This window comes from Bidens hawaiensis, unplaced genomic scaffold (genome assembly GCF_021521415.1).
Source record: "Bidens hawaiensis isolate Kalapana, Puna unplaced genomic scaffold, B.hawaiensis_p1.1 tig00021047_1, whole genome shotgun sequence".
Taxonomy (NCBI): domain Eukaryota; kingdom Viridiplantae; phylum Streptophyta; class Magnoliopsida; order Asterales; family Asteraceae; genus Bidens; species Bidens hawaiensis.
In genome coordinates, this window is record NW_027493261.1 from 64,121 (window position 1) to 84,177 (window position 20,057).

A 20,057-nucleotide genomic window follows, 5' to 3' on the forward strand; every position below is an offset into this window, starting at 1 on the left:
ATAACCTTCTAGCTAGTTAGCAAGACTAATTCATTTTCTTTGTAGGAGATGACTTTTTATGCATTAAATTGAAGCCAACAATTTATTTTATTCTAAACAATGCCCTTTTAAGTGATATAATTGTTTTTACCTTTGCTATATACATATATGTCTGTATATTATATATATACAAAAACATTAGCCTCACTCCTATCACTTGCATACATTTTTCTTGCACCAAAATTTCATTTTACATATTGGAAACTTCTTTGTTTGTCAAATGAAGTGCAAGTCATCAGTGAATCTAAATCCAAAGCACAAAAAAGGTTTAAATCTAAATCCAAAGCACAAAAAAGGTTTATGGTCACCTGATGAAGATCAAAGACTAAGAGACTACATCCTTAACCGTGGTCTTGTCTGCTGGAGTTCTGTCCCCATTAATGCTGGTAATTTGATATTATTCAAACTGCTTAAAGATAACATCTTTTCTAGTACTTTCTTGATCATGATCTGTTTGGTGATGAAGGATTTGCATTTTCTTGAAAATGATGTCAATCTTGGAGTTGACTTTGTGTTTTTGTCTTCTCAGGTTTGCAAAGGAATGGAAAGAGTTGCAGGCTTAGATGGATTAACTATCTACGGCCAGGATTAAAGCGCGGCATGTTCACTACACATGAGGAGCAGACTATCCTGACCCTTCACGGCACGCTAGGCAATAAGTAAGCTGAACATTTGGACTCTATTAGGGTTTAGCGTTCGATTCACATTTGATATATACTTCCATTCCGATCACAACACCCTAGCTCTTAATCTTTAAAATTATCGGTTGGAATTGTGATTTTGTACCTTTTAGAAATCGTATAAAAAACAAGTGTAATAATAAAAAATAGAAAATACAAGGAGTCCTCATTAAAATCCGCTTTGTGCTACCAAAAAGATTGAGCCGGCTCTGTTGACTGGTTACCTCCGCTTTGTGCTACCAAAAAGATTGAGCCGGCTCTGTTGACTGGTTACCTTGTAATATCGTATTTTTTAGTTAAAGCAACCGTTGACAAACATTTCTCAAATTACTAATCAGGTGGTCCCAGATGTCACGACACTTGCCGGGAAGGAGTGATAACGAGATAAAAAATCACTGGCATTCTTACTTGAAAAAGAAAATCGTCAAATCAAACACATCAAATGAAGAATCATCTTCTGTTTCTTCTTTGAAATCAGTAAGTTCAAGTCTCGAGTCATCTCGACACATGGAAAATTTATCAACTGACCGTAAAATGATCACGCCAAAGATCTTATTTGCTGATTGGATGTCGCCGAGGTGTGATAATTCAGACGAATTGTCGGTTTATGGGGATGCAATATATCCTACCTGGAGCTCTCAAGGAACAACTTTAAAAGAAGGATCAAGAATTAGTAATTTGAACCTTGGCAATGAGGTGGATATGGAAAATGACCTTAATGATTTGATACTTGAAGAAAATATATTTTCATATTTCAATATTAATGACTTATATTCAGCTTCAACCCCTAGCCAACCTAGTTCGAGATCTCTATAACTATGGGTGAAGCTAAGTTTTATCTTTGAAGTTGGAGGCTTGGGCAATAATTAGCACATATTGTGTAAAAAGTAATAAAAGTGTTCATTTTATTTGTTATTAGCAATTTAGCATTCCATTTTGTTTTAGACTGTTAAACAATGATATACGGTTTTTTATTGCAAGTAAACCATCTTATCAATAGAAGAAAGAATCCATAACAAGTATAATATGTAAATTAACTCTTTTAAGTTGTAAATATAATACGTAAAATTTTATCTTATGTATGTTTTGATTACGCTTTTACGAGCCGGAGTCCTCAAAACTAGTTGTAAGATAAGCTTTGTGGGTGCTCGTCCGATTGATGTGGCATGGGATGGACAAGGAGGCAAAGGATAGAGCCAGGCCCGGCTTCGAGAAGGCAAAAAAAATTTGGGGCCGAAGGCGAAAAATATTTTGGGCCTCAAGTAAAATAAGTATTTTGTTGGCTTTAAACAATATAACTTTTAAATAGGCATACTTGGTTATGATTTGGGTTGTATAAAAAAAGGCTTTAAACATGTCTCAAAAGAGACTAGAACCTACAACTTTTTGGTTCGTAGTCATACTTCTTTGCCATTAAGCCAAACTAGTTATTATGTAATTGAGTTTAAACTTTAAATATACATATTGGTTTTATAAAAATACATATAACTTTTCTAAAACATTTCGGGCCTAACGGGGTGTCGGGCCGGGGGCCGTCGACCAGCCGCCTTCCCTAGGGCCGGCCCTGGACAGAGCATTGTTAGTATGGATTTTTGGGTATGATTCATATGTCTATCTAAGATCCTTATATGGAGTTGATTTTGAAATTTGAAATTTTGGACTTCTTAAAAATGTAACTATCCCCGTTTGATCGTCCTTTAATGTATATTTTTGAATTAAGTTTTACGAAAGATAGAAAAGACAAACATAGAATAAATTCACTATGGTTTGATTGGTTCGAGGACATGAAACGATCCTTGAGTTTGGTTCAAGAGTCGTGACGATTCGAGCGGTCCATTCCATGTTGGTTCCATGGAAAACATTGATTCAGGTAAGGCGCATCTATTCAAAGGAGCATGATTTTTCAGTTGTCAGTTTCCAACGAACCATTGTGAAATTTCGCAAAGGTGCCTATTCGAAGAGGTTTTGTTACTATTTGAATGGTCAAAGAGACGTCTATATATAATAGTGACAAACAAGTTAATCTTGATACATATATTTATACAAATAAATATGAATTACCAGGTTTGCTAACAATTAATAACATTATCAAAATTTGACCAAGTTTAGCATTGATTGATGACACTATAAAGTGCTAACAACTTGCATAATTGATATGATCTAAAATGACATGGTCTATTATATTCCAACTCACTAAGACGTTAATGATCATTGTGGCCCAGTAACTAGGGCTGTCACGTTTACCCGAAACCCGAAATCCAACCTGAGAAAATAGGTACCCGAACCCGAACTGACCCGACCCGAAAAACCCGAACCCGATAAAAGACTAACCCGAACCCGAACCGAAGTAATTCGGGTTGGTTCTCGGGTTTAATTTATAAGTTTCGGGTCAATCCGAATAAACTTTTAGTTTTAAAATTAAATATATTTTTAGGTATAATAGGCTTAGTCTTAGCCACTAACGTTATCAAATTTTGTCATAATCGATTGTTGTCATTTCAACTATTATAGATCAATTGTTTATTGTTAATTTATGTTTTTCGTTTATTACTAATAGCAACCGTAATCGAACAACTAGATCACGTCCGATTGAAGACGATTATGATTATGGTTAGTTTTACTCTTCTTTTGGATTGTTTTATCAAGTTATGTTGGTTTATTATTTGATTATTTGCTTATGAGCAAAGAATAATATGTTGTTTTAATTTTAGCATTGTAGTTTTTAAAATTCTTTTGTTTTTTGTTTTGTTTTATATAATACTCGAAACTCGATTAACCCAACCCGAAAAACCCGTGAGAGATTTTGGTTGGGTTTCGGGTCAAGATTTAAAATTTTGAAACCCGAAGAACCCGACCCGAAAAACCCGAAACCCGAAAAACGAACCCGAAAAACACCCCTACCAGTAACGGTTTATTGTGGATATATCATCAAACATATTAGTTATTACATAATTAAGCTAATATCCAACATGATTTCTTGTAACCTAAAATGACAAGTCATAATGGACCATGATTAACCAATATCAATCATCCTCACTTAAACTGCTTGTTGTGGGCTTCTAAATAACATGGATGAGATTTACTAACCCGATCATGAGTATCATCGCACCGGGGTTGCATGAGAGGGGCGGTAAGGGGTGGGGCTTCAAATTTTTAACAGGGTCGTAAGGGGGGGGGGGGGGGGTCACACAACCTTAACATTAGTTTTATTAACTCTTATTGGCTTGACATTAATTGATCACCATTAACCAATATGATCTTATAAATTGCTCAATATTGACCCTAATTCACCTTCATTGTCCTTAACTGTCTATTGTTGATTTTTTTTTGGTTAAATACATTTCTATTATATTTTTAAAACTCAATATAAGAAATGTTGACTGGTATTGTATCCGTCATTAACCATTGACATTTTTTTTAAAGTACAATTCTATCATATTTTTTAAACTCAATATAAGAAATGTTGACCGGTATTTTATACATCCGTACTCACCGACACATTACCGTGTATTTTTTATGAGAGTTGGAAACAAGTTAAAATCTCTTAGGATCAATCGGTAATCCGTCACGTCAAGTAAACTTTCCTACATTTATTTTTTGGTATATTCTGTAAATTATCCAACAAAAATATCATGTATAAAATCTAAAATCCATTCACTTTTGTTCCCTGTGTCACAATAAAATGTCCATGTGGTTGGTGATATTGGTTACTTACCACTCAAAAAATTATCTGTACAAAATATCCACACAAACAACTTCCTTAGTAGTGTTTTCTTAGCTGCAAGCTGTTAGTTTTGATTTACTTTCAAACTCTTCTAGATCACAACCCCACCATCAAGAGAAAACACCTTCATAATCACATTTTTATATATTAATATCCTAATGATATTTATACATTTACAACATACCTTGACAAAATTTTTAAGTTCAGATTTTAGCCCAACATACAGACCAAAGGCCAAAACAAATACTTACATAGTTACATATACATACTAATACAATTATACAGAAACAGCAAGCTTGGACTTATTGCATCCAAAATGTGGCTGACCTCAGGCTTCAGGGGAGCTCTGTCGGTGAAGATGTTCGAGTTCTTCAACACTAATTAAAATAATAATTTATTCGTTTCAACGACATATTTCATTGGTGCTTACCAGTGAAAGAACATGATTTCTAGTTTTTAATGTTAGCTTAGAACGGAAGGCTGTTGTTCACTGGTTGACAATGCCTGCTGGATTAATATTATAAAACCATTGACATTCCATTTCTTTATGATTGGTTTTACTTTTTTTATAACCATTATATATAACTAACCATCACATTTATTATATAGTACTTTTGAGAAATAATTGTTGAACAAATAAACTAAATTTAAGATGGTTCTTGTGAAAGGAAACAAGCTGACGTGTTTATTTTATATATAATTTAATTATTTCTATGAAATAAAGAATGCCGACTAAATGATATAGCGTGATAATTTATACAATTATATCACAATAATGATTTAGTTTAAAAGTTAACCCTGCTAGTTTTTTTATGACGTGAACTGCTTATGTGACAAAAACGTCTCTTACTACAAATAAAGAGGGAAACTATAGCCGACACTTCTAATAAACACTTGATTGAAACCCTAAAAAACTAACGAGGTTAACAAACAAAGTTAACGTTCATAACATGGCCTACAATTCTAAGAGCATCCACAACAACAAATCCATACAAACCGACACATCATCGTCACATCATTTTTTAAAAACCCTAACTTTTTTCCACAACAACAAACCTACACAAACTTCATTAAAAATATTAAATATGTATATATAGTATGTGTGTGTATAAAAGGAGAGGGGCCTACACTAAATGTTTGCTGCAAGTTTGCAGCCATGGACTTTTGTCCAATATCATCAATATATATATACAGGCTGGATTTGGATTTTATGAGAACTATAATTTTTTTTTGTAAGAACTAGATCAAAAACCTCTAATATATAACTATTAACTATGCATGATTAAACAATTGCTACAATAAGTCAATGGCTTTATTTTGATTATTTGAAAACTTTTTCATGTATAGAAACTTCTGGCCATTGAAGAAAGAATCTTGATTTGGTAGAGAACAACACATATGTATGTCCCATTCATATGTACATGTTTCTGCTACATTACATATACGCAGTTCACAATAACAAAAACTAATATTCATATGTGCTTCAACTAAATTACATATCTGTGTATGCGCAAGATCAGAATTCGACTCAGTATATGCGCGTACACGTTTAACTAATTATTGAAAACCATTTTAGCGGAGTTCCCAAACCATTTGCTTTGGTTTGCCCTCGTCCAATGTGTATGTCTAAAAGAACGCTTAAATCATTTGACCCATTAATTAGATACCTTCTTATATCTTAGCTTAATGCACCAAATCTAAGAAAGTTGTAAACAAGTTGTATGTTTTTTATCGAATTATACATAACCAGTTATTTATTATTTACATTAACTTGCTATAATAAATTTTTATCGGTTTATCATTTGATGCAATCGATCCATCATAACGACAAAATTCATGACATGCTATAACCAAAGAGAGGTGATGTGTTAATAACAAATAATTACATAATTATACTAAATGACAAGTACTAATAAAAGATTATAACATAAGTTGATAAAGAAATGGTTAAGAAGAAAATTATGAAAGGTTAATCGTAGGTTACTAGGCCAACTTGAAACAACCAAATATATGAATAATTAATCACATGTTCCATTTATAATTGTCACTTAATCTCTCTTATTATTTTTTTTATATTCTTAAAGACATATGGGTTAGTATTTAATTGAAGTTGTTAATTATCATATCTGTTGAAATAAATAAGTCGATTTTTTGATTGGCGATGACTTGAATAGTTTTGATAACAAGAATCATTCCAATATAATAAGGTTAGTCAAACATTTGTTGATATATAAAAATCGTGCATGCGAAGCTCACTTTTCTCATTCGGCTTATTCTATTGCTTTGAAAATTTTGTGTTGTCGTTACTGCGTATATAGATTTAATTTCTAGAAAGAGATATGATACGAAGTTAGATCCAAGAGTAACATACACGTATTTAGACCCACTAGTCGGGACACAGCTTTAAAAGTTACATGCCCATAACTGATGAAAAGGTCATGACAAGCCGAATCATATGTGACATTCCAATAGTCGGACATGAATTCTTTCATTTAGAGGCTCATTTGGAAGTCGAGATTATATCTCATTCTTAGTAATCTTTATTTGTAAAAACACATGAATCTCTTATTTGATTAATTTGAGCGTTTGTAGAAAGTCAATTTCATGATTACTTGTCAACACTTTTAGTCTTTGCAAGCAATATTTAGACTTACCCTCTAAAATGAAGTCTGATGAAGTGGTTACATTATTCAATAAGATACTAATTTTTGATTACTTGCTTCCTCTCTGCGTCAAAATGTTAGAAATTTAGAATACGTAACTCCCACCTCGTGTATCACAAAGAAAGCACGTCTGTGCGCTCACTTGTGTTACGCGTTTGTCTACTTAAAAATGATTTTGACACATTCCTTTGCTCTAACACACCAAATGAAGATACTTATGATTTGTATTGCTTAATGATTGAAGGTTCATGCATATAGTCATTGACCAAGTTTGTGGCCAACTGTTTGATGATGTTCATATTAGATTCCAAGAAATTGTAATGCTATCGTCATAATTCATAAATGGACCAAAAAATCATAGCAATTAGTCATAATAAAAATAAATGTCTCTATTATGTCTGGTTTTACTTGACTTTAATTTGTATATGTTTTTAGTCTTGATATAATTCATAATTTAATCCATATGGTGTTGGGTAGAGGCCATTTAGATATTAATCAAATGCATAATATATATAACAGAGAGTCATTGATTTCTATATAAATGCCAAACCATACATAATCTCAGTTGTTCATCATAGCATTCATCATCAACTTCTCTCTTTCTCAATTCGATCCTTAGCCTTTTATTCGCTTAAAAGCTCGTGACTTGAGGTGCAAGCAATCAAAGAAGCCGAAGATGAAGCATAAGAGAGGGTTATGGTCTCCTGATGAGGACCAAAAGCTAAGAGATTATGTGATGAACTATGGTCATAGTTGTTGGAGTGCTGTCCCTATTAATGCAGGTAACTTTTATATTCAATATGCTCTTTCTTCAACCTCAAGTAACGCAAAGCATTTAACTTTTCGTTTTCTTTTAAGCATTATATGACTATCAATCCTAATTGTTTGTGCCGCACGTATAGGCTTGGAACGCAATGGAAAAAGTTGCAGATTAAGATGGATTAATTATCTACGACTGGGATTAAAGAAAGGAGCATTTTCAATGCAAGAAGAAGAAACTATTCTAACCCTTCATGGCCTTTTAGGCAACAAGTAAGCATAATGACCACAAATTATTTATTTTTGTAAATGATTTTGATCAGTTTTTCTTGATGGTACAAATTATTTATTTTGGTAAATTAATATATTCAGATGGTCTCTAATAGCTAAACATTTACCCGGTCGCACCGATAATGAGATAAAGAATCACTGGCATTCTTATCTGAAAAAGCGAGTGGCAAAACCAGAACATCTTGATAGTCAGATTAAACAAGAATGTACAAACTACTCAAACACGGTACATACAGGGTCCTCAACATCAACATCACCATCATCATCATTATCATCATGCACAAACTCAGTTACACCAAACCCGAGTTTGGAATCATCTGATATCACGAAAGTCAACAAATTGCCAAAGATTTTATTTGCGGATTGGCTTAGCCTAGAAGAGTTCAACGGACATGAGAGTTCAATATGCACGGATGGGATTAGCAACGGGTTAACTTACCAAGAAGCCCTTGCGAATGATTTGGTATTAAATGATCAAGGATCCACATATAGCAGTGAGACAGTTAATTGTCTAAGCAAATATTCAAATGAAGATATGGTTCATACCCAAATGAAAATTGATCAAATTTTTAACTTTAATGGTGGAGATTTCAATATTGAAGACTTGTTAAATATGTAAAGAATAAGGATTATTAAACAAGGAAGAGTAACAATTATTTTGTATAGTGATTGTCATTAATGTTATATCATAATAACTAGAAAAATACTCCTGTAAATGTTTTTCCATATAATTGTTTTGTATGTAAACAAATCCATGTAGTTTTATCTACACGAAAACATTGGGTTTTCCAACTAAATAAATAAAGATGTCTTTTTCATTTGTGGAAACAAATTAGAGTATTAAATACATAATTTATTAGTTATCAGTAGAACTTAATGTCTTTGAAGTGATGGTTATTTGTAATAACAACAATACATGTCTTTTTTTATCACTAGGAAAACATTAGGTTTTTCAACTAAAATAAATAAAGACGTGCGTCTTTTTAATTTGTGGGAAATACAACATCACCGTTTACAAAACAAATAACAATATTAAGTACATAGTTTATTAGTTGTCAGTAGAACTTAGCGTCTTTGAATTGATGGTTATTTATATAAACGACAATACATGTCTTTTTTTTATCTCAAAGAAAACATTAGGTTTTCCAACTAAAATAAATAAAGACGTGCGTCTTTTTAGTTTGTGGGAACTTAAAACTATAACACCGTTTACAAAACAAATAAAAAAATATTAAGTGTATAGTTTATAATTAGTTGTTAGTAGAACTTAGCGTCTTTGAAGTGATGGTTATTTATATAAACGACAATACATGTCTTTTTTTTATCTCAAGGAAAACATTAGGTTTTCCAAACAAATAAATAAAGACGTCTATTTTATTTCTGGGAATTTAATACTACAACACCGTTTACAAAATAAATAGTAATATTAAGTACACAGTTTATTAGTTGTTAGAACTTCTTAGTCTTTGAAGTGATGGGTATATGTATAAACAACAATACATGACAAGCCTATCTGACTTGATCAACTCCATGTGTCAACTCTATGAAGAAGTTATTTTCAAGTTTATACTTAGAGATAGTACTTTCAAGTTGAGAAAAATCTTTATAATCTTTTAAAAAGTATAATTCAAAACTTTTATATGTAGAAGAAAGGTAGTTCAATAAAAAAGTAGCTCATGTTTGGCTCATACAAAATTATTTCTTTGGGATGGTGATACTCAAAACCGAAAGATTTGTTGGATCGCGTTGGATAGGATTCTGTCATTAAAAGATCAAGGGGGTCTCGATGACGGTGTAGGAAGTTCAAAAGCAAAGATTTCAGCCTTGTGAAATGGTGGTGGAAATTTAAATCTGACCTATCAAGTCTATGGAAGGAAAAGATGAAAGCCATTGGTAGCATTCGTTCCGGAAGTTGCATTCCCATTAAACAGTCGATTTTGATACCCGATACTGAGTCTCTGGATTGTTTATGGTGTGCAACCTCGGTTAAATCGTTAGACCATTTTCGAGTCTCATGAAGGATGACCAAGGGTGTCTAGGATCTAATTAGAAGGTTTTAAGCTTTCTATAATCGATAGACTCGTCTAACCCACTAAAAAGTTAACTCGGGTCATTCTCAGGGGAGCATTATGGTGTACATGGAAAGCTCGAAATGCTAAAGCTTTCGACAACACACAACCGGCCAACTTTGAGCAAAATCTTTGGTCCCTTTGATGTACAAATACCTTTTACTTTCATGAGGTTTAACCAGCATATATGTCATTGTAATTCGAATATTGTGTCGGTGCCTTGCTAGTCTTGTGTTTATCTTATAGAGAGATCCACAACGACACAAGAATACGGTTTGCTCACTTCATTTTGACTGATTTGATCAGTTTGAATCGAATCGTCGCTTATCCTATGTTTGTGTTACAGGTGCACAAAACGGGTATTTTCAGGAACAGGAACCGGGTCGGAACTGGTTCCGGGTATGGTCAACAAAAGTCAAAACCAGGACGGGTAGGAATCGGTTCCGGGTATAGTCGGATATTTGAGCAGGTTTTCAGGGTTTTTTTTCAGGTTTTGGGTAGGGTCGGGGGTTTTGATCGGGTATTTCCCATTCCGGTTCCAGATACAGCTCCGAGGAGAAATCCTATACCAGGTTGTATTTGTGGGTCGAGTACGGGTAGAAACCAGGTCAGGTCCAAAACTAGGTATTTTGTGCACCTCTAGTTTGTGTCTTAAGGGCTAGTCTCACACTTGACAAAAAAAATTTTGTATAGTGGGCTTATCCTAAGGCCTTACCAATGAGTTTTAGTTGGGCTAGTTGACCCTTCCTAACAAGTCAACATAATAAGCATTCACCAATGACTAGACCAAGATCTTTCTATGAACACAAATCCAAAACTTCATGGAACAAACATAAAGCATATCATTCAAACTTGTTTCTTAAAAATGATGCATATACACATAATATATATATATATATATATACAAGTACTATGCACACCAAATAATGAAGCATTAAACAAATATTTCAAAATACAAGTAAACACACATCTAACAAATCCCAAAAGGCGGAATTTACACATGCAGCATAGTGGAATGGAATAATGATGAGTACACATTTAGCTTGAAAACCATCCTTTCTTTGGGGTGGTTCCGGTAGCCCGATACTTAGCCGACAGCTCTTCTGCTTTCAAGATTTCCTCACCACGTTTGGCTTCTGTTATCGCCCTCTTCTCTTCGGCGGTTTTGTGGAGTAGAGCTATTTTGTTCTTCATTTTCTCAATGTATTTCGCCTTTTTCTTCTCCAAATCTTCCTAGCTCATTATCATTTCACATTTAAAAATGAATTTTTTCAACATATATGTCACTAAACTATCATGTTATAAGTCTACCAATAGAAAAGTAGTTTGGTTACCCAAATGATACTGATTTGATCAAGAAGCTTGCAGACTCATATTTGGACGAGCTAGCAAAGCAGTTAAAAATGGGTCGACTTTAAATAAAGTTTAAATTATGCTACATTTGGAGTTATGGGACAAGGGTTGTTCAAAAAGCTTGTGGCTTGTGGTTCGTTTGAAGTTCGCTTGAAATCGGCTCGGTTTGTAAACAAGCCGAGCTCAACCCAAGACAAGCTAGGCTCATTGCTTCATTGGCTCATTTAGCAGGCTCGTTGGCTCGCTTGTCAGGTCACGTATACAAAAGCCTAATAAATATAAATTATAAAGTTTGTAGTTTATTAGTTATTCATTATGTGTATTATATTTTTTTTTTATTTCAATGTGTAAAAATATTTAAAAAAAATTAATTAAACGTGCTCGCTCAACGAGCCATGAGCCTGCTCGAGCTCAACATTTTAGCTTGCTAAGATAAACGAGTCTAGCTGGTTTGGCTCGAATTTTAAACGAGCCCAGCCTGACTCGGATTGTTTATAGCCTAATAAGTGACCCACAAGTAATGAACCAGATTATGTCGCAAAATTTTCTCCAACACTTCAAAGTTTTAATTTATTTTTGTGTATGTAAAACATGTGAATATTTATTTAGGAAATCAATTTCATAATTATGCAGCCACTTTCAGTTTTCCAAACTTGGCTTGTCCTAAAATGTTTATATGCACCATAAAAATAGGAGCAATATGTAATACTTCAATCATTCAACAATATATCAATTCTCGTTTTATTTTTGCTTCCGCTCTACGTCAGCAAATTACCAACAAAGGGATAGTTTGTTAAAGCAACCCATGTTCTACCTCTTTTTGAATATTATCAGTAATCTGTAATCTAAGTATCTAGCCATTAAACGGAAAAAAAAAATGCGTACCTCGATCTTCTTGAGTTCAGCCTCTAAGTCTGCTTTCTTGCTGTTCTCCCAAGCTCCAATGGAAGACAACTTCTGCTGAGCTCTATTCATCACAAATTCAATTAGAAAAATTAATTTATTTCACCAAACATATTAAAAATATTTGCTTTATAATAATATGTGTTCTTACTTGTTCTCTGCTTTAGATTTCTCACTTTCTTCCCATGCTTTAATCAAAGCATCTTTCTTCTCTGTTGCAACTCTAGCAAGAACAGCATCTAAAAAAAAAAGAAAATCAATAAATTAGTCTTTTTTATTTATTATTATTAATTTTTAATCAAGATAAAAGCTTTTATTACCTCTATTAACAGAACCCTCTTGAGACTTCTCTTCAGGCTTCTTCTCTTCACAAGGCTCAGTTGGTTCTGGTATCAAAACAAACACTTAGACTGCAATATTCTTAATAAACAAATTTAACCCAAATTCCCTAATTAATTCTACAAAATCCACCCCAATCCAAATCCATTAAACAATCCCTACATAAACCGAGAATTAGGGGTGCGTGTGAAATCGAAACAACCTATCCGGAAAAAAAAAACCAATGGCTTGGTTTTATGTTTTCGTAGAAACCGAACTTACAGTTCAGTTTTGGTTTTGCATGTAACAAAAACTGATAAAACGAAACCAAACCAAATTTCTAAACTTTACCTTTTGTTTTAAGTAATTTATAAGAATTTAATAAATAAATATGTAACTCAAATATTCTTTTCCTTGATGTATAATAAAATTAACTAATAACTAACAAAATAATTTAGACCCAAATTCATTAATTTAGTGCAAACTTTTTTTCCGACCCAAAATTTCAAGCTCAACCGGCAAAACCAATAAAAAAAAACGAAACGATTTCAAATATTTCAATAAATATGTAAATCAAATATTTATTCCCTGATGTATAACAAAATTAATTATTAATTAACAAAACAATTTATACCTAAATTCATAATTTATTAAATGTCAAGCTCAACTGACAAACCCCAAAAGAAATAATAATAACAATAACAACAACAACAACAGTAATAATAATAATAATAATTTCAAAAATCCAAAAACCAAAAGTTTTGGTTCTTGGTTGGGTTTAAGCCCAAACCCGACCCAAACCGAACCATGCACACCTAACAGTTAACCGAATTAACCAAAAACATAATCAATTTTGGCAAAGCAAGCAACTTTAATTATGGTTAGGGTTTCAAAATTACTTTCAACAACAGCAAGTGCTTTGGAATCATCGGCAGGTGGTTCTTCAGCGACAACCAGTTCAGCCGGGACGATGGGTTTATCTTCCGGTGCGGGTGGTGGGTCCGATGGGGCTTCGGGTTCAAGTACTTCTTCGAGTTTCTTGGTTTCTTCTTCAGCTGCTGTTGCCATGGTGAAATTGGAGAATTGGAATGATTGGAAATGAATAAAGAAAAAAGATATTATTATTGTTTTTATTATTATGATTGTTATTATGTGGGTGTGGTGGGTATGTGTCGTGTTGCAGAGGACAAGCTGGAGTGATGGTTATGGATTGCCCGATTTGATTTATTTATTTTCTCAATTGTTATACGGACCCGCTTGCGGTTTATTTGTAGGAGACTTGGGTTGGGTTTTTGAACGGAGACTCTAATTCTATCATTTACGTGTTTCATTTTGGATGGATAGTAGCAATGAAGGATTTGAGTTGAGTCTTACGAGGTCGTCTGTTTGGATCCCGATCCGTCTGGGTTTTAGTCCCACCGTGTGTTACGCTAAAGAGTTCTGCTCTTGTGGCAGCCGGTGATATGGTTTTATAGCGTAGATCTTGTTAAAAAGACATAGTCTGGCTAGAGTTGAGCAACAAAGCTCATTAAATTAGAGAGTGCATTGGTCTAACTACAGAAAAAAGTCGTCATTATATAAAAGAATAAAATACTATAATATTATATTTTACTTGTACACTCTACTTTGTTTTGTGTTGAGTGTATTTTGTGTCGTTAAAAGGTACTTTTGGTCACGTTTGATTTTATTAATCATGAATTTCTTATATTAAAGGTGTGTTGGGTACGTATGAAAATCGAATAAAGTGAACTAAAATAAAATCTGATGGTTTGGTTAGATGTTTTAAATTCGGTTTTGGTTTTGTGTGTAATAAAACCGAAAAAACCGAAATGAAATTAAAGAATTTTATTTTTTAATTTAAATAGGGTGCAAACGAGTCAAGACGAGCCCGAGCTCGACCGGGCTCAAGCTCAGCTCATTTAACTTACACATAACTCGAGTTCGAGCTCGGCTCCTTTCAAACTTTGTTTCAAGCTCGAGCTAGGCTCGATCAAGCTTTTTAACTAACCGATCTCAAGTGGCTTGCAAGCGGCTCGGCTCCTTTTGTACTTTTTCATGCTCGAACCCAGCTTCGACTCCAGCTCGATCGAGCTTTTTATCAAGCCGATCTCGAGTAGCTTGCAGGCGACTCTACTCGTTTGCACTCCCAGTTTTATGAAATGGTTGTAACCCAAATATTTTTGCCCAAATATATAGCAACCAGTTTGTTATTAATTATTAAAAATATTTACGCCCAAATTCATTAGTTTGGATCAATTTTTTTTCGACCCAAAAATTTCAAACTCAAATGAAGAAAATGAAAAACAGAAATCGGACCCACACCTAAAAAAATCTCAAAAACTGAAAATTTTGTTTTGGTTTTAGCCCAAAACCGATCCAAACGACATTAAAGAAATATGAAACATTTATTATGTTAAAATTGAAAGGAAAGTTCACATTTACTCTGACTATTCCGGAAGTAACTATAAAAAGAAATAATGATAATGATGGGCGTGAATACTAACAGAAAAATTGATCATTTATAGGATAGACGTTCAGTACCGTTATATTCGTTATGGTAAGTTTGGATAAGACTCTCCTGAAAATATGAACTGAATTTTCAGTAAACATTCATCTATAATTAAACCCTCTAGATTATAAAAAATTTAAAAAAAAAAAGCCTCAAATTTGATAAGAGACTACCTCAAATACAAGGATTTTTTAGATCTAATTTTCTTTAAAACTTAAAAGAAAAATGTTGCAAGAGATATATAATAACATGGAAGATGATGATGATCTTTATATAAGTCGTGTGACGTATTCGATCAGCTCTATAATAGCTAACTCAATGTAAGCTGATAATTCTTGCTTGCATCACGTGAATTTTGTTTAGATTTTGTTCGAGTTGCTAGAGACGCCAATCTTGGCTTGTTGACGTGTAACGAGTCTAAATGCTTACTCGCCTAATCTTCATATTTGAGTGTCGTACCTTTTATTCAGCTCGAACAAAATGCAGGCCAACTACTGAATGATTAACATAATTAGAAATCATTTTTATCCAAAATTGATCTTTATGTTAGAGTGTTAAAATATGGCTACAGGGGTGACTACATATTGTTCGTACAACGTAGTACGTCAAGTTTGTTTGGCATAACTTAAGGTCAGTTGACGTTATATGTATGATTTGATTTATTGCTAGGACTTATAAACTGAAACCACACATTTTCGGTGCTTGAGTTTACCGGTTATATACTATTAACTTGTAGGTAATGTAAATTACTTTAAGCTGGAAACAACAATTGCAACTTATATAAACAAAACTGTTTAAGCTGATGTCAAAAGCAGCTACTCCTAACAAACACCTTTAATTTGCATGATGATAACAAAACTTAAGCACTAGAACACTTATAAATATGATATGAGGTCAGATAGCAATTAATAACAAGACAATCTACCAGCCATTGTAATTTGACACATTTTCCGTTTGCCATCAACATTTGCACTTAATTAAGTACTCGAGCTATAGAAGTACTTTATTGAAAAACAGTCTTGAATTCATTGATACCGAATACACGGTGTATACTCGAATTTCTAAAGAACAATATGCTGTTTATCAAATAACCTGAACCGGAAGCTTTTGTCGACAAACTTAAATAACGTATAACTATTTAACGCATATCTTCAACAACCAGGGATTAAATTACGTACCATCTATCCCTATTTAAGCAAGAAACGTAAACTATATAACATATATCCCAATTATGATTATGGCTGAAGGATTAATCTTAAATTATTAGTAAAGTTAAGGGTTTATTTTGTTAAGTTATAATTTAGTTATTTAAATTGTAGTAGGTTTAGAAATGGTATGTCTTGTAGAGCAAGTGTAGTGACTCTATATATAGAGTCTAGATTATTAGTTGTTTTTGTGAGAGTTAAGTGAGAGGTGAGAGAGAGTTAAGAGAGAGTCAAGGAGTATCATCTCCATGTACGTTTGATAAGTTCGTGAAGTTTGTTTGGTATGTTCGTTTGATTATATGAAAAGAGTCGAGGGTTGTTACCCCCAATATCTCGTGTTCGTTTGTTTGATAAGTTCGGTTGATTCGATTGTTTGATCCGTCTGGGCCAACAATGGCTACATTTAACTATGTTATTACATAACACAACATTGTTTTCATCGATTTAACAATGTATTCACAACTAATAATGATTTTCACAACTAATAATGATTTAACTTTTAGTTGTAAAGGATTTCACGATAGTTTATGATTTTTTTTAAAAATTTCATGAACCTTTTGAGTACATGTTATTTGACTAGATATGCCGATTTAGATTTCTATGTACAAGTATTTGCAAGTACAAAATACAATGGTCTTTGGGATTGTATAAGGCGGCCTTTTCATAGGAAGGGGGGAGGTCAAATTATGTGGTTGACATTAAAGAAGTAATTTCGGAGTAAATTAGAGAGTTCTTTCCACAAAATTGTTCAAAAACTAGAATCACACGGGATCATATACATAAACATTCAACAGATTTATTCACGTTGATTTTTTTAAAAAATTTGAGAAATTTGTTTCGATTCTCTCAAGAAACACGAAACTTGATTTTTTAAACATCATATAATTTGTAACTTTCATATAAGAAAATCTGAGTTTACTTTTATCTTATGTCTTTAATGACTTAAAAAAATTATTTAAAAGAATCTACAAAGCTCCATAAAATAAGGGGGCCTCAACTTTAATGAGAGAGAACCATTTCCACATATAAAACCACAAATGTAGAATATAAATTTTTTTTTGCAGCTTATTAAATTTCTTATAATATTCCAATCAATCATACCCAGTGAAATCACACAAATAGCATAGCTATAAGTAGGGTGGGATGTAGGCACACCGTACCTCTATCCACATGGATAAAGAGGTGGCTTCCAGAGAGATCTTCAGCTCTAAAGTACATATGTATGAAGAAATACAAAGGAAATCAGAGTTCAACAGTAGTAGTAGTAATAGTAGTAATAATAATAATAATACTATTTATGTAGAGAAAATATTATTATGGTGTGAGACTAAAATCAGGTAAATAGAAGCCCTAAGGTATTCCTTTCTACCTAAAAATCCTTAACGTTAATTCTACTTCTCCAAGAATTCATATCCTCAATCATGTCCTCGGAGAGGTTTAGGTCTATCAAATCTGCTTAATCCTCTCATCCCAAGTCAATTTAGGTCGTCCTCTACCCCTTCTCCCCTCTATAGTAATGTTTTCTATGGATCTAACAGGATTCGTCGTTTGTCTTTCTTCACATGTCCAAACCATCTCAATCTCCACTCTCTTATCATGTCTGCTATGTTCGTTATCCCTAATCTCTCCCGAAACACGACGTTTCTTATTCGGTCTAACCTTGTGTGCCCACACATCCAACGTAGCATTCTCATTTCTGCTACCTCCATCTTCCGCACTTGTGCCTTCTTGATGGCCTAACAATCTGTTCCATATAGCATTGCAGGTCTAACTGCAATCCTATAAAATTTCCCCTTTAGTTTAGTTGGGAAACTCTTGTCGCACAATATACCTGTGGCTGCTTTCTGTCTACCCCATCCTACCTGAACTCGATGGGTCACATCACTGTCTAATTCCCCCATCGCTCTGAACAAATGATCCTAGATACTTGAACTTCGTTACCTGCGGAACCACCTGCCCTTCAATGGTAATCTGTGCGTTCTCATTGTCATTTACCCCTCCAAAAGCACAGTGGAGGTACTCCGTCTTAGATCGACTAATTCTTAAACCTTCTGTCTCTAAGGTTGTTCGCCACTCCTCAAGTCTCATGTTTAGATCTTGTTTTCTCTCTGCAAGTAACACAATATCGTCTGCGAACATCATGCACCATGGGAGCGTCCCCTGAATCGGCTTTGACAACTCATCCAAGACTACTGCAAAAAGAAACGTACTCAGCGCTGACCCCTGGTGAAGACCTACCTCTACAGGGAAGAAATCAGTATCACCCACTGGCGCACGGACACTTGTTGTACTCCTAGTATACATATCCATAATTATCTCTATGTATTTCCTGGGTACTCCTCTACCCTTCAAACACTCCCAAAACACCTGTCATGGCACACTGTCGTAGGCCTTTTCTATTAATATGTCCAAAAAAATTATATTTGTTAAAAATGTCCTAGAAATAACTGTCAACTGTCAACAAATCATCCAGTGACGTTTGCAAACCAACACACATGGTTGCAGATTCGACAAAGATTCCATGGGTTTAATTTTTAAACCAACCTCCAACAAATACGTAATTAGAAATGACACCCTTTATCTTTCTCTTGTTTTTAGATTGTGCACAAAGTTGTCATTTTAACTTACGAGAGTTTGTTCTTGTTCTTTCGTTTAAACGCCTACAAAAGCAAGGTATGCCTTTGCTTATGTTAGAGCGGCAGGCCGGCACCACTCATGTATTTAGGGAGACCTTTAGTAAACGCATACACTAAGTTACTACAAGAGCAAACATAAACTACAATAATAATTCCATTAAAAATCAGTTGTTTCACATACGCATAACTAAGACTAATATGTCTAGAACTACCACTGTAGCAATTTAAGGAAATGGTTGGCATCGGTTGTGTCCACAACTCTATATATGTAACTGCACATTTCAAAGCCATTTTGCCTCCTTACCTACCATAGCTAAGGTCATTAACTCAGCCTCCATGCATGGTAGAATGACTAATACGTGTTTGGTTTTTCTAAGCCCAATAAATGGCACCTCCCACTTAGTGTAAAAATCCAACCACTTTTAGATTTTTTTTTGTCACTTCTACTAGTAACAAAGAAACGGCCAATAATATTTCTCACGCCTTTTAAGAATAATTGTCCTTTAACTTTTGAGGTTTCATTGTGTTTGAAATCATAGAAGATTTAAATAGGATTCATAAATTTATTTTTTAAATATATCATACATGATTTTTTTAGTTGCATTTGACAATAGTTGATTGACAAAAGATATTAAACATTTTTTTTTAAATTTATTAGTTTTTCCCATTATATAGAAACATAGATATTACATCAACATAGCAGGTAGGCGGGCAACAAGCTGCGCCGCCAGCCCTTTCTAAATTGCAAACCCTAACCTGCTAAAGACATACTCCTGCCCCTTTGGAGTCGACACATTGCTATGCACAACCTGTTGGACCCTGGTTAGGAAACGGATAGCTTCCGGTGCCAATGAGCCAAAGGTATCAAAAGCCAGAGGGACAAAAACATGTTGGTTCTCTTCGCAGGC

General features: G+C 33.7%; 3 protein-coding genes across 3 annotated transcripts; 2 read left to right on the forward strand and 1 right to left on the reverse strand.

Annotated features, from left to right (window-relative positions):
- Nucleotides 1-259: 259 nt before the first annotated feature.
- Nucleotides 260-1,535, forward strand: LOC143562670 (transcription factor LAF1-like). The gene is made up of 4 exons (XM_077050413.1): nt 260-305; nt 336-425; nt 569-698; nt 1,058-1,535. The coding sequence occupies exons 1-4, from the start codon at nt 260-262 to the stop codon at nt 1,533-1,535; spliced, it is 744 nt and encodes a 247-aa protein (XP_076906528.1).
- Nucleotides 1,536-7,740: 6,205 nt separating this feature from the next.
- On the forward strand, nt 7,741-8,842 carry LOC143562671 (uncharacterized). The gene is made up of 3 exons (XM_077050414.1): nt 7,741-7,888; nt 8,009-8,138; nt 8,238-8,842. The coding sequence occupies exons 1-3, from the start codon at nt 7,783-7,785 to the stop codon at nt 8,773-8,775; spliced, it is 774 nt and encodes a 257-aa protein (XP_076906529.1). The 5' UTR covers nt 7,741-7,782; the 3' UTR covers nt 8,776-8,842.
- A 2,296-nt stretch (nt 8,843-11,138) lies between these two features.
- On the reverse strand, nt 11,139-13,937 carry LOC143562708 (remorin-like). Its single transcript, XM_077050445.1, has 5 exons — nt 13,699-13,937; nt 12,802-12,867; nt 12,633-12,720; nt 12,464-12,545; nt 11,139-11,458 (listed from the first exon to the last, which is right to left on the reverse strand). Exons 1-5 carry the CDS (start codon nt 13,865-13,867, stop codon nt 11,264-11,266), a joined length of 600 nt encoding a protein of 199 aa, XP_076906560.1. The 5' UTR covers nt 13,868-13,937; the 3' UTR covers nt 11,139-11,263.
- Between the last annotated feature and the right edge of the window lie 6,120 nt (nt 13,938-20,057).

Bases quoted from the DNA above. Each gene is read 5' to 3' on its own strand.
- LOC143562670 (XM_077050413.1), top strand. From the start codon at position 260: ATGAAGTGCAAGTCATCAGTGAATCTAAATCCAAAGCACAAAAAAG. The intron at 426-568 runs GTAATTTGATAT...TTGTCTTCTCAG, and splicing joins TTCTGTCCCCATTAATGCTG to GTTTGCAAAGGAATGGAAAG. The intron at 699-1,057 runs GTAAGCTGAACA...ATTACTAATCAG, and splicing joins CACGGCACGCTAGGCAATAA to GTGGTCCCAGATGTCACGAC.
- LOC143562671 (XM_077050414.1), top strand. From the start codon at position 7,783: ATGAAGCATAAGAGAGGGTTATGGTCTCCTGATGAGGACCAAAAGCTA. The intron at 7,889-8,008 runs GTAACTTTTATA...CCGCACGTATAG, and splicing joins TGCTGTCCCTATTAATGCAG to GCTTGGAACGCAATGGAAAA. The intron at 8,139-8,237 runs GTAAGCATAATG...TAATATATTCAG, and splicing joins CATGGCCTTTTAGGCAACAA to ATGGTCTCTAATAGCTAAAC.
- LOC143562708 (XM_077050445.1), bottom strand. From the start codon at position 13,867: ATGGCAACAGCAGCTGAAGAAGAAACCAAGAAACTCGAAGAAGTACTT. The intron at 12,868-13,698 runs GTAATTTTGAAA...TTTTGATACCAG, and splicing joins AGCACTTGCTGTTGTTGAAA to AACCAACTGAGCCTTGTGAA. The intron at 12,721-12,801 runs GTAATAAAAGCT...TTTTTTTTTTAG, and splicing joins AGAGGGTTCTGTTAATAGAG to ATGCTGTTCTTGCTAGAGTT.